Source organism: Schistocerca serialis, chromosome 6 (genome assembly GCF_023864345.2).
Source record: "Schistocerca serialis cubense isolate TAMUIC-IGC-003099 chromosome 6, iqSchSeri2.2, whole genome shotgun sequence".
NCBI classification, from domain to species: domain Eukaryota; kingdom Metazoa; phylum Arthropoda; class Insecta; order Orthoptera; family Acrididae; genus Schistocerca; species Schistocerca serialis.
The window spans coordinates 718,535,826-718,551,142 of record NC_064643.1 but is presented as its reverse complement, the minus strand read 5'-3'; the positions used below and the strand labels follow the sequence as shown (position 1 = coordinate 718,551,142).

Genomic DNA, 15,317 nt, shown 5'->3' with positions numbered 1-15,317 from the left:
TGAGAGTCCCTACAGCTTGTCTCCGTGCTTGCCAAACCGTACCATGGCCAGCAAGGCTGCACTATTTCTTCCCAGTTGCTAACGTTTGATCATTATGCGCAGGCATCTTCAACCAGCTCGGGATTTCTAGGATCTAAGCTCCAGTTGGAGAGAATTTGACATGATAACCCTCAGGACATCCGACAACTCCATCAATCAATGCCAAGCCAAATAACTTCTTTCATAAGGACCAGAGGTGGGCCAACACATTATTCATTTGCTCAGTTTGTGAAACTCTTCCTCTAGAATAAGTCATCCAATTTTTCTGGAATATTAATCATTTATTGTGTGTTAGTGTACTTTAGATCTACTGATTTCCATCCCATTCAAATATTTCTTTTGTGATGGGTCCTTTTTTTTCTTAGAGTGTATTATTTGGGCTTCCCCTTCCTGTCTTTCCCCTCTTATACTTTCACCCACGTCAGTTTTCGCTACTAATTGTGGTACACACTTTATACTCTCCAATACACTTCACAGCGATTCGTAGAGTATAAACGTAGATCTAGAAACGTAGATACAAATCTTGCTCTTGAGCTCCCCTGGCGTTCCCCTCATCTTGGCGTCCTAAGCACCCACTACTAATTGTGGTACGTCCTGCACAGAAATCTTACAGTTGCAGCGTCGCTGACGCCCCTCTCAGCTTGGCACCACAAGTGGTGGCTTGTGTCACTTTGACCTTAAATCAGTCCTGAAAGCAGCCAAAGAAATCTAAGATACTTTTGTATCAATACCTGGTGTTGGTGTAAAAACCAGTCCACATGCAACGATCCATGTGTGCAAATATCTGTGCAAATAAGTGCACATACAAGATATTACCATAAATCCCGTCCGTCCATATGATACAGTTTCAGGCTACTGATGCCCCATCATTTGTTGGACTGTGTAAGAAATTTCAGTGACAAATAACTTCGCTCTCACAAAAGAGATTTCGGTTGAGAAATTACAAAAAAAAAAAAAAAAAAGACTCGCAGTCTGAGGGTATCGTACAGACTTATTATACATATATGTAATAGCATGGTACAAGTATTTCTGTTGGACGCCGCGTCGGCGACTTGTGAGTCCCTAACCTAGCTTATTTATCCAACCGGGCAAGGGGATCTACTGTTGAACGTGAAAGCCAAACCACTTGTTGTTCCGACTGCTCTTCACGTTGTTCAGAGCTGAAGACTGGTTTAAGGCAAAGACTGAAAAATGCTTGGGCGTTGGCAATCCGATCCTGTGTAGTGACCGAATCATGAAAGGTTGCCAGTAAAAAAGAAAAAAATCATCCAAGTACGAATATTAGCTGTGAGCTTTCGCGTCCGTCGGCCGTCGTCAATTAATATACTATTATTATTATTATTATTTTGATTGTTGCCGACTTACGTGGTGGGTCTTAATAAAAATGATATTTCATTCAATTTTGATTTACGATTAAATGCTTTTGTGAAGTTCTCCTTTTTAACAATATTAATCTTACATTATTTGTTACGTTAATGAATGTTAGACTCGCTGAATCTTAAGATTTTAGTATATACGTTGAACAATGGAATAAACTTTTCATATTAATTTCCTCGGCTAGTCAGTTTACTTTAAAGCAAAAAATCTTTAGTTTTTAATTACAATTGCGGCCCACACACGCGCGAGAGTATTTTTTCTTACCTCCGTTAACCATTGTATTGTAGTCGGAGTCCTGGCTCTGGCTCTAAGCTATGATACTGAAAATAAGAATCTTAAAGCTACGTATTTCTGCAACTTCGTGCGACTGTGGAGAAAAATGAATATTATGTTAATAGCGGGCGAGTCTTTCGCTTCCGCTTATTTTTTATAAGCTAATATCGTCACGTAATGGCGTCGTTGGCTGCATCGGCCGCTGCGATTGTTGAACTGTAAATTACTCGAATGCAGGTTAATTCAAGGAAGGCGGACATTAAATCTGGATCACCTCTTACAAATTAAAAGTGCACAATAATATTAAATGAATATATTATATGCTTAATTAGTACAAATATGCTTACATTTGCCAGCACACGCAAGGTGTCCGTCTACACATAACCAAGACAAGAGAAGAAGTGAAGACGACTAAAAAATTAACAAAAGAGCGTATCTTGTCGTCTCTTTAGATCATTTTGTTATATTTCTTTGCACTCGAAACGGGTACATTATATATATATATATATATATATATATATATATATATATATATATATATATATATATTCAATTTTTATTTTAAATGTCTCTTCTTTATAAATACCGTTTTTTAATTCTTTTCGTAATATGGCACTGGGGACGCTATAGAGCCTTGAATATATATATATATATATATATATATATATATATATATATATTCAATTTTTAAATGTCTCTTCTTTATAAATACCGTTTTTTATTTCTTTTCGTAATATAGCACTGGGGACACTATAGAGCCTTGTAGGAAATGGAAATGTCGTGTGGCTAGGGCCTTCCTTCGGGTAGACCGTTCGCCTGGTGCAGGTCTTTCGATTTGACGCCACTTCGGCGACCTGCGCGTCGATGGGGATGAAATGATGATGATTAGGACAACACAATACCCAGTCCCTGAGCGGAGAAAATCTCCGAACCAGCCGGGAATCGAACCCGGGCCCTTAGGATTCACAGTCTGTCACGCTGACCACTCAGCTACCGGGGCGGACAGAGCCTTGTAATTTAGACAGAGGTGCGTAGTGCAAGACACTTTCGTCAGTCCATTAAGAGTTCATACACAGTGAGAAACCTCTGATTTCACACTCATTAACTGCAAACTGGAGGTAATAAAATTACGCAGTCACATGTCATCTGCAAGAAAACAGCCTCAATGCCATATGTAGAGAACCCTCAAACGCCAAGCAAGGCAGAGTTCGAGATTGAAAGTTTGGCAGAGTTGGAGAGCTCCAGCGGACAGGAGAGATCTAGCAACAGCTGCCTCAGATGAATGAGCCTACAGCAGATAAGTGGGTAGTCAGACTCAGTTAGCTTCACCTGCACATACCTCTGGGCTAGGTTTATTACTTCTCATCGTACGTTTGTTTACATGTACATATGTCTGTATGTCACTTACGTTGTGGTAAGGAACTCAAGGGTTCCATTAAAGTAGTAGAATCTGGCACTTCTATGATTTGTGGTTTGTAGTACCATGCATTACTGGTGTACCCGAGTCTTAGGGAAGTTATAGGCTGGGGTGGCCATTTGTTCTGGTAACTGATTATAGAATCTAATAAGCCTGATCTATGTCCTTATAAACCAGTGTCTATGCTCTTCTGGAAGCTCCTTGCTAGCATGTGAACAACCAATAAAAAGCAGACCAGTAAGCCAACACAGAGTCTCATTTCCTGTGCTATCTCCAACCATACAGATCGGAAAAATCTCAGCTTAACTCCATCTCCATTCACTCCTGTATGCAGTCAATCATGTACCAGGAAACGGATGACCACAAATTCCGGCGTCACGTCTGATATGAGACTGAGCTTCTAAAGTACTTACGTCGCGATCCATGTCGGGTTATGACATATTAAATTGGTTTGAGGTGCAGTGTGCAGGCATCGATTCCTGGCCCAGTACTTTTACTAAGACGTAAGGTGCTTTAGAGTATGGAAGACATTTTTTCTTAGGAGACATAGGAAGCCCTGTCATAGGACGAACCCGTTTCAGCTTTCGGGGTGCCCAGATATGGGGCACAGACAAAGTAGTCCTTTTTAGTGTACAGCAGGAACGAGGCAGGGAGAAGAAGTCGAGAAGAAGCCACCGTCCCGTGTCGAAGAATTACGAGACACAGCCATCATCTGGTAGTAGTAAGCAAACCAGGATGCCTTCGCAGCAATTACGACAACCAGCGGCGTATGTGTGCTGTCAACACCGACTTCAAACCTCACCCCTTAGCAAGATGTCAACACATCACCGCCGCCTGATCGAAAAACTTGGTGAGTAAATCACAACATAGTATGGAAACGAGGTCTACAGCTGCGAAAAAAGACGAGAAAACATCCGAGTCTGGAAAGTAGTGAGTCCCCATTGAGCATATACATTGGAGAGCCAAAGAAATTGGTAAACCTGCTTAATATCGTGTAGGGCCTCCGCGAGCACGCAGAAGTGCTGCATCACGACATGGCATGGACTCGACTAATGTCTGAAGTAGTGCTGGAAGGAATTGACACCATGAATCCTGTAGGGCTCTCCATAAATCCGTAAGAGTATGAGGGGGTGGAGATCTCTTCTGAACAGCACGTTGCAAGGCATCCCAGATATACTCAATATGTTCATGTCTGACCAGTGGAAGTCTTTAACTCAGAAGAGTGTTTCTGGAGCAACTCTGTAGCAGTTCTGGACGTGTGGGGTGTTGCGTTGTCCTGCTGGAATTGCCCGAGTCCGTCGGAACGTATCTTCTGAGTACATTGACTCACACGCCTAAGAGGCCTTAGATCGTAACATGTGGCTCAAATTTTTACTTGGTACCTCTACCGGTTTCTGAGAAAAAGGTATTTTAACAGTCGACAGAGAGAGAGAAAGACAGCAATGTGATCCTATAATGGTTCCATTTTTACTGATTGAGGAACCGAACCCTTAAAAGAGAGAAAAGTGGCAAGCAAAGTGTCAAAGCGAGAACGAATGATTGAAAGGTCTATGCTCTCCCTACTTAATCGGTCTACTGGATTGCGATGTAACTGACTGTGATCACATATGACTAATGAAATTTTACTGTGGGTAAAGCTGTCGTTACCGAAGGAAAATAACGTCGGTTAGTTGAGGAAAAGACTACAACAGACTTCTGAACGAAGAACCTATTCTAAAATTAAGCTAAATACTGATGATAATTTTGCTACGGATGGAGTGTACTGCAATCGCTCACGAACCGCACAGGGGGGGAAAAAGGGTACCACGTAATATTTACTACAAAAATCACTGATAACACAAAGAAAACATTTATTAACAAAAAAAGGGGATAATTAAACGGTCGCCAGCCCGCTAGGGAATGAATCTCCAGCATCTTCAGAAAGGAAATTGCAAATAAATTTAAGCAAATAATCAATGGTATGGCAACAGAAGGTTGTCTCGCTTTTCAACAGCACAACAGTTCACAAGAAAATAAATGAATCAGAAAGCACTGAGTTTGCGGTTACTTATTCCGAAATACTGATTTTTTGAAGTAAAGTTAAATGGAGTTACTGGTTAAATGCATGACTAGCTTAACTTAAACTGTTATGTAAATAAATTACTTTCAGTAACCTCAGAGTATCGTAACGCAAAATTTAGAAAAAGGCAAGCAAACTTACTTTTGCTTACTGAAAGATTGATCTGAATTTACTTTAAGTAAATGAGCAATTGGTTTTACTTTTAAAATAACAACAATAAAATATGTTGACAGAATCTTAAGTCGGTTCTTGGTAGAACAACAAAATCAAATGTGTGTGAAATCTTATGGGACTTAACTGCTAAGGTCGTCAGTCCCTAAGCTTACACACTACTTAACCTAAATTATCCTAAGGACAAACACACACACCCATGCCCGAGGGAGGACTCGAACCTCCGCCGGAACCAGCCGCACAGTCCATGAGTGCAGCGCCCTAGACCGCTCGGCTAATCCCGCGCGGCGGTAGAACAACATTATAATAAATGAAAAGCGCCAGTTTGCTTTTGTTCTACAGTATTGTAGAACAAAAGCAAACTGTTGCTTTTCATTTTCTAACAATAAAATACATACCAAGCCAGCAGAAGTCACCGGCTAAGCTAAACACAGAATAAATGAAATTGAGCGCTCTTAATTTGAACTGTATCTTTAGTTATTAGTTTCGCCAGTGAAATTTTACATTACTTTAAGTAGCCTCTGTCATTAAATACAAGAATGAGCAGTCACTGAGGCAGAAAATTTTGACTGAAACTGGTCATTAGCAAACACACAAAACTGGCAGTAAATATGTAATCGACTTTCATAGTCTTACGATACTCGGTGAATGCATGGAAAGGAAAGGGACCCTCCTTGCCAATAATGTCTGACGAAATTGACAACACCTACAAGGGTTAAGTATTGCAATTTATTATTCAAGTTATACATACTTTGTGAAGGAAATGTTGCTGGGCAATGTCAACGTAAGTCTGCAATTTTTCACTTAACGGTGTTAGTATGTTGTAGCTGTGCGGACGACGAAGAATGTAGCCGGCGACATGCCGAGCTGCCGTTGTTACTGCTGCCGGTGTCCGACGAGAACCCCAAGTCGTATCCAGAGCCACGGATAATTATGGGACAGGCAATAAATGGCTGGAATCCAACTTCCTCCGCCTGTCCACTCCTACCGTGGTCTCAATAATCGCAATTTAATGAATCAAGCGCGTCTACATTGGCGCGAGCATACACTATGTGATCAAAAGTATCCGGACACCTGGCTGAAAATGACTTACAAGTTCGTGGTGCCCACCATCAGCAATGCTGGAACTCAGTGTGGTGTTGGCCCACCCTTAGCCTTGATGACAGCTTCCATCTCGCAGGCATACGTTCAATCAAGTGCTGGAAGGTTTCTTGGGGAATGTCAGCCCATTCTCCAAGAAGCGCTGCACTGAGGAGAGGTATCGATGTCGGTCGGTGAGGCCTGGCACGAAGTCGGCGCTCCAAAACATCCCAGAGTTGTTCTATAGGATTCAGGTCAGGACTCTGTGCACGCCAGTCCATTACAGGGATGTTATTGTCGTGTAACCACTCCGTCAGGTCGTTGATTATGAACAGGTGCGCGATCGTGTTGAAATATGCAGTCGCTATCCCCGAATCCTTCTTCAACAGTGCGAAACAAGAAGGTGCTTAAAACATCAATGTATGCCTGTGCTGTGATAGTGCCACGCAAAACAACAAGGGGTTCAGGCCCCCTCCATGAAAAATACGAACACACCATAACACAACCGCCTCCGAATTTTACTGTTGGCAATACACATGCTAGCAAATGAGGTTCACCGGGCACTCGCCATACCCACACCCTGCCATCGGATCGCCACATTGTGTACTGTGATTCGTAACTCCACACAACGTTTTTCCACTGTTCAGTCGTCCAATGTTTACGCCCCTTACACCAAGCGAGACGTCGTTTGGCATTTACCGGCATGATGTGTGGCTTATGAGCAGCCGCTCGACCATGAAATCCAAGTTTTCTTACCTCCCGCCGAAGTGTCGTAGTACTTGCAGTGTATCCTGATGCAGTTTGGAATTCCTGTGTGATGGTCTGGATAGATGTCTGCCTATTACACATTACGACCCTCTTAAACTGTCGGCCGTCTCTGTCAGTCAACAGACGAAGTCGGCCTGTACGCTTTTGTGCTGTACGTGTTCCTTCACGTTTCACTATCACATCAAAAACAGTGGTCCAGGTATATTTCTAAGTGTGGAAATCTTGCGTACGGACGTATGACACAAGTGACACCCAATCACCTGACCACGTTCGAAGTCCGTGAGTCCCGCGGGGCGTCCCATTCTGCTCTCTCACGATGTCTAATGACTACTGAGGTCGCTGATATGGAGTACGTGGCAGCACAATGGACCTAATACGAAAAACGTATGTTTCTGGGTGTCCGGATACTTTTGATCACATAGTGTAGCTGCACACCGCGTCAGCGGGAGCGTCTAACACACACTTCCGCACTCTTTCATAATTCAAGCTGCTCTGCTTCCTCTCTGCTCGCAACGCGACAGACTCTCAAACGAAAAGTTAAGCAACGGTACACCTACTACCGTTTCGTCGTTGCTATCGATACATTTCAATAAAGCTCCATTGGTTACTATCCATGAAGTTACAACATTTTCATTATAATTACAATCAATTTTATGCAGTCAAAAATAAATGCACTAGTATGTCGACTACATAAAATATAGTTTCTGTAATAAAGCTTACATGTTCAGAATCAGAAGTACAATCCAAGTTACCAACGGATACTAATCGGCGAGAGTTTTGGACGGTGCAGAAAGTATTTTATCTGCATTTTATGTGTTACAAAGGGTCAAGCCAGTGGCTGTTTAAACAACGGCAGTTCTCGCATATTAATTTACGTCACGAGTAACAGAACGAACCTTGCGACTGATGGAATTATTTGCGAATGGACGTTGCGACTTAAAAAATTTCTATTGACGCTTGTAACTCCTCACAATGCGGCGAAATACTTCTATGAGAATACAGTTACAGCATATAAGCTGCTGATCGCAACATTACGAATCCTGGTAACAGCAAGAAGTTATAAATATTTAGAATTTTCGACTGCAGCGTTCTTGTAAGCACTGAGCGGAATAAAACCTAACATACACGAAGCTACAGACAGGATCTCCCAGTGGAAATGGTCGTTAGCCAGGGATAAGACTGGAACGATCATTCGAAGCAAAAACGTCCAGTAAACAAGGGCTCTAAAATGTGTACCTCAATGACTAACAACACTTCTTAATCTTCGATACTGTGGAACAAATATCTACTAGCTTTTTGCTCTCCATATTCTGGGAGGATGTAGTATGGACCAAGAAAAGAATATATTGTGTAGTAAACATGGGTTTGTAAAATGCATACGTTACGAGCTATGAGCACTTGCGCAATAGAAGACATGTGTTTCACAGTAGGAAGACGAACAAGTGTTCACAGTTCGTAAGGCATGCACTTTTTAGAGTCCATGTATACTGGACACCCTTTTCTTCTTCTGACGCATACTTCCACCTCTCAAAATAAGGAAAGAGAATACTTTGCAGCAGAAGAAATTTGTTACACAGTATGGAAGATGAAGTGCTGATAGCACTAGGACAGAAGGTATGCATTTTAGAGCCCATGTTTACTAAACATTTAGCTTCGAATATCCGTCCATTTATATCGCTGCGTAATTACCATTACTACTGGGAATTTCCATCCCACGCGCAACGATTTGTCTGCACAGATATAGGTGACGTCGACAGATTTGAGCAATTTTGTTGAAACCTCCAACCCAAATTTCCGTTTCAGAGCACGTCTAATATCTGCGCAAATTTCCGTTCCACACGCGGGAATCTGTCTGGGCAGATGTGACGTAGACAGTGATTTATACAGACAGATCGTTGCATGTGAGTCGGTCTTAAGATGGACGTGGATCGTCGAGGCCGGCCGCTGTGGCCGAGCGGTTCTAGGCGCTTCAGTCTGGAACCGCACTGCTGCTACGGTCGCAGCTTCGAATCCTGCCTCGGCCATGGATGTGTACGATGTCTTTAGGTTAGTTAGGTTTAAGTAGTTCTAAGGCTTTTTTGTTTTTATTCTCATGGTGGCCTTTTTCCATGGCCAAGTAGCTATGGTTTACATCGACCCACGGAACCTGATGAATTAGAATTGTTGTTGTCGTCTTCAGTTGGGAGACTGGTTTGATGCAGCTGTCCATGCTACTCTATCCTCAGCAAGCCTCCTCATCTCCGAATAACAATTTCAGCCTACATCTAAAATTCTTACCCACTCCCCCCCCTTCCTACACACACACACACACACACACACACACACACACACACACACACACAAACACAAACACACACACACACTTTCCTCCACACAAACACACACATAGAAACACACTTTCCTCCAAGTCTAACTGATGATTCCTTGATGTGTCCTGTCAACTGAAACCTTCTATTAGTCAAGTTTGCCATAAATTTCTTCTCTCCTCAGTTCTGGTTAGTACCTTCTCATTAACTCTATATACAGGGTGGTCCATTGATCGTGACCGGGCCAAAAATCTCACGAAATAAGCGTCAAACGAAAAAACTACAAAGAACGAAACTTGTCTAGCTTGAAGGGGGAAACCAGATGGCGCTATGGATGGCCGGCTAGATGGCGCTGCCATAGGTCTAACGGATATCAACTGCGTTTTTTTTAAAATAGGAACCCCCATTTTTTATTACATATTCATGTAGTACGTAAAGAAATATGAATGTTTTAGTTGGACCACTTTTTTCGCTTTGTGATAGATGGCGATGTAATAGTCACAAACATATGGCTCACAATTTTAGACGAACAGTTGGTAACAGGTAGGTTTTTTAAATTAAAATACAGAACGTAGGTACGTTTGAACATTTTATTTCGGTTGTTCCAATGTGATACATGTGCCTTTGTGAACTTATCATTTCTGAGAACGCATGCTGTTACACCGTGATTACCTGTAAATGCCACATTAAAGCAATAAATGCTCAAAATGATGTGCGTCAACCTCAATGCATTTGACAATACGTGTAACGACATTCCTCTCAACAGCGAGTAGTTCGCCTTCCGTAATGTTCGCACATGCATTGACAATGCGCTGACGCATGTTGTCAGGCGTTGTCGGTGGATCACGATAGCAAATATCCTTCAACTTTCCCCACGGAAAGAAATCCGGCGACGTCAGATCCGGTGAACGTGCGGGCCATAGTATGGTGCTTCGACGACCAATCCACCTGTCATGAAACATGCTATTCAATACCGCTTCAACCGCACGCGAGCTATGTGCCGGACATCCATCATGTTGCAAGTGCATTCTGTCATGCAGTGAAACAACTTGTAGTAACATCGGTAGAACATTACGTAGGAAATCATCATACATTGCACCGTTATATTGGCATCGATAAAATGGGGGCCAATTATCCTTCCTCCCATAATACCGCACCATACATTAACCCGCCAAGATCGCTAACGTTCCACTTGTCGCAGCCATCGTGGATTTTCCGTTGCCCAAAAGTGCATATTATGCCGGTTTACGTTACCGCTGTTGGTGAACGACGCTTCGTCGCTAAATAGAACGCGTGCAAAAAATCTGTCGTCGTCCCGTAATTTCTCTTGTGCCCAGTGACAGAACTGTACACGGCGTTCAAAGTCGTCGCCATGCAATTCCTGGTGCATAGAAATATGGTACGGGTGCAATCGATATTGATATAGCATTCTCAACACCGACGTCTTTGAGATTCTCGATTCTCGCGCAATTTGTCTGCTACTTATGTGCGGACTAGCCGCGACAGCTGTTAAAACACCTACTTGGGCATCCTCATTTGTTGCAGGTCGTGGTTGACGTTCCACATGTGGCTGAACACTTCCTGTTTCCTTAAATAACGGAACTATCCGGCGAACGGTCCGGACACTTGGATGATGTCGTCCAGGATACTGAGCAGCATACATAGCACACGCCCGTTGGGCATTTTGATCACCATAGCTACACATCAACACGATATCGCAACTGATAAACGGTCCATTTTTACACGGGTAATGTATCACGTAGCAAGTACCGTCCGCACTGGCGGAATGTTACGTGATACCACGCACTTATACGTTTATGACTATTACAGCGCCATCTATCACAAGGCGAAAAAAGTGGTCCAACTAAAACATTCATATTTCTTTACGTACTACACGAATATATAATAAAAAATGGAGGTTCCTATTTAAAAAAACGCAGTTGATATCCGTTTGACCTATGACAGCGCCATCTAGCGGGTCATCCATAGCGCCACCTGGTTTACCTCTTCAAGTTAGACAACAAGTTTCCTTCTTTGTAGTTTTTTCGTTTGACGCTTATTTCGTGAGATATTTGGCCCGGTCACTATCAATGGACCACCCTGTATATATGAAATGACACCATTTCGGAAACTTTACTGGTTTATACATATAATCTACATTCATAAAAAGTAAAAAAAATATGTATATGTACGTTTTTTCCACATCTCCTTCTAAACCAGCGGACCGATTTCAGCCAAATTTGGTACACATATGACTTACTGTCAGGAAGCAACTGCTGTGGCGGTAAGTGCCACCTATACCACCTACCTATCAAAGAAGTGGAGGTGGAAGTGCGTAGCTCACGATGCACAAGTAGCCATACTGTAGTCACACAATATTTGAGAATGACAGGACTTAGTGACTTTCAGCCAACTTCACACATTATGTCAAATCCTTAACAAGCGTCTTCTCGCTGACAATCCCCACAAAATGATGAAAGGAAAAAAGTTTATCGTTTACTAAATTTTCGCTGTTCATGCAGTAAAGCTGCGGCATAGGGTACGCCTTTTTAATTTATTATTTATTTCCATGCCACAAACTGTATTCGCGACACATTTTGCAAGTAGTATGCACATATACCATTGAAAGTCACTGCACGACACATTCTTGAGGAGATGACGTCATAAAACTGAAAAGCGTGAAAAACTGCCTCATTTATTACTTCTTTGTTACTTACTCTATTCGCACACATACTACTGGATATAGCTGCAAAATTATTTCGCTGTGCAACTCATAGTTCAGGAGATATGACGTCATAAACAGGGCGAAAATCGATACAGATACAGGTGAGATATGTGGACAAATATGTGTGAAATATGTTACATACAAGTCAAATATGTGTGATATGTGCATAGGTGGGTGAAGCCACAGGTACAAGTTCCTCTTTCATCCTCAATCGATTTCAACCAACTTTGGTACATATATTACTTACTGTCTGGAAAGAAACACAGTGGGAATAAAATCAGCAACTTCCTGTTCGCATGTGGCTGATAACACGGAGAGTGAATGGGCCAGAAGAGATGGACAGAGTGGGAGAAGGTAGAGGTGGATACAAATAGGGGGGTAGGAGGTGACTGACAGAGAGAGGTTGGGGGAAATGGACACAGAAAGAGGAGGAGATGGATGCAGAGAAAGGAATGGGGACAAGACGGGCAGACAGAGGAGAAAGACATGGGCACAGAGAGGTGTAGGAGGGGATGCACAGAGAAAGGGAAGAGGAGGAGGCTGAAAGAGAAAGGAAAGAGGAAGAGCTGGACAGAGAGAGGAGTTGAACTGTGGGAAGGAGGAGGAGGAGATGAAGTGGAAGAGAGTTGAGGAGGAGATGGGAAGAGAGAGGGGAAGGAAGAGATGAATAAAGAGAGAGGGGCGGAGGAGATGCAGGGGTGATGGAGAAAATGGACAAAGAGGGGAGGAGCAGACGAACAAAGAGAGGGGCCGCATGAGATGGACAGGGAAAGTAGCAGGAGCAGATGGACAGGGAGTTGGTGGAGAAAGGGGACAGAGAGAGGGGGGATGGCGATGGACACGGGGGGGGGGGGGGGGGGGGGAGAGGAGTAGATGGAAAGAGAGAGCAGGAAGCAAGAAACGGAGATGGGCTAATGGAATAAACACTTACCCGAGCAATGCTGTGTACTCAGTAGTTTATATATTATGTTTCTCTTTTTCATTAATGCTTTCCTTGCTATAGCCAGTCTGCCTTTTATATGAATTCAAGTCAAAAAAGGTAAAGTGCAGACCAAGGACAGCTCACTCTCGTGAGTGGAGCTGAATGTCACATCAAATTTAGTCACTGTGAAACCGTAGGAAATGGAGAAAGCAACTAATTGTCGTCTACAAGAAACACTAGTTCTTAGTATTGAAACGTCCCCTTTTGAACAATTACAAATGACTGAACTTAAACTGACACACAATATTTTGTTAGCGCAACGCAATCTGACTTTCAATAATCCCTACAAAAGAATGGGCCCTTACTAACAGTAAACTATACCTTTCACAAATCACTTACCTCACAAAAATCTTCGCTACTCAAGCTACTGCAATACAGCGAGCTCCACTACTGCCAGCTAAATAAAAGATTCAAACTACTGAAGGCACTAACTACTGATAGGGATAGTTAGCAAATGAAAGATATTAATAGAGAACAAAAATGTATTTACCTTGATATCATCATATATAAATATAGCAGTTCATGACAAATTTCAAAACTCCGCCATCTCTCTCCCCACATCCACCACTGCTGGCGGCTCACCTCCAACTGCGCAACGCTACGCGCTGTTCACATCCAGCTGCCGCTGCCCAACACTACAATGGCAGACAACAATGCAAACTAGCCACAGACCGCACACAGCACAGCCAGTGATTTTCATATTGAGCGCTACGTAACGTTGCCAATAAGAAAACATAAACATCCTACTTACATAGAGAAAACATAAACAGCCTACTTACATAGCCCCCATGCTCCCCACAAAAAAATTTTACAAATTTTTTTTGGGCAGTGGCCAATAATGATTTGATAAAATTTTTCATAATTACAATAACAAAGAAATCAAATGCACACACTTATTGATACAATGTTGGTCAGAAGCTAAAATTTTCTCACAGTCCATAAAGATAGTCCAGATCATCCATCATAATAGTAATTACAGGTTTTTTTCACAAAGTCTCATTAGTAAAAGAAATTGCACACAGAAGTAGTGGATTTCCATGCAGTCTTGAAGAAGTAGTGTTGTCCTTCCAACGGAAAGACAGTGCTGACTCGACATGCAGACAGGTAATGGGCCACAATGGAGCAAACCCACAGCAGTGTCATTCGAAGTTTTGAAGAATATTAGTAGGTAGGTCATCACAGAGCAGACCCACTGGAGTCCTGGTAGAGATTGTGGTATTGGTGGGCCACCAGAGGTGCAGACCCACTGCAGGCCTTGTAGAAATAATGGTACTGGTGAGTCAGCAAAGGTGTAGACCCACTGTAGTCCTTGTAGAGATGGCCAGCAGCCATCTGTTGCGATTGTGCAGGTGCACATTCACCATCAAAGAGTCTTGCGGAGAATATAGCAAGTCCATAAACCACCACTTGTGCACTCACAAAGTTTTTGGAATTGTCCTTAGAACCAGCAATGCTGTTATCCAGTCCCTTGCTGAATTAGTAACACACGTGCAAACACTCACAGTCCCAACTTCTCACATATTATCCATATACTATGACCAACAGAAACGTGTGCAGTGAAATGTAACTAACAAGTTAATAATATCATGAACTGGTGACAATTACAATTTTATAACATAAGAATACAATAACAAAGGTACAAAATACATCATTAAAGAACATAACAATACAGATAACATTTGTAGTACAGGTTTTACAACAGAATAGAAATAAACATATACGTCAGTGGAATTATGACATGAGTACATACATAAAGGATCACAATAACTTTTGAAACATCAACTTCACACATGAGCATTAAACAGAACAGAATTAATAATGTCTAACATCTTTACAAAGTAAATAACATATTATTAATGCCAATTATATTCGAGGATAACAGTATTCCTCATCATAGTGAATGTAGCTTAATATTAAAAGAAGAAAAAATTCTATGAAACTACACAGAGACAGGAAGAAAACAAATACACAAGGGTGCACAAACATATAGTGGGATAACACCAATAGGAAACTACAGGGTTCGTTTTCAGTGTAACATGTGGTACTGCAGTCCAACCCAAAACTTCATATATCTTTCCTCTTATTTCATCCTTTGTTTCCACCAAAAAAATTCTATCTAA

At 42.1% G+C, this 15,317-nt stretch overlaps 1 protein-coding gene across 1 annotated transcript in view; it reads left to right on the top strand.

Moving 5' to 3' along the window:
- The first annotated feature begins 3,919 nt into the window (after window positions 1-3,919).
- LOC126485044 (arrestin domain-containing protein 1-like) overlaps window positions 3,920-15,317 on the top strand; it is a 131,164-nt gene continuing 119,766 nt past the window's right edge. Inside the window, exon 1 of the mRNA XM_050108646.1 lies at window positions 3,920-3,956. Coding sequence (XP_049964603.1) covers window positions 3,920-3,956 — 37 coding nt within the window. The remainder of the gene's footprint in view (window positions 3,957-15,317) is intronic.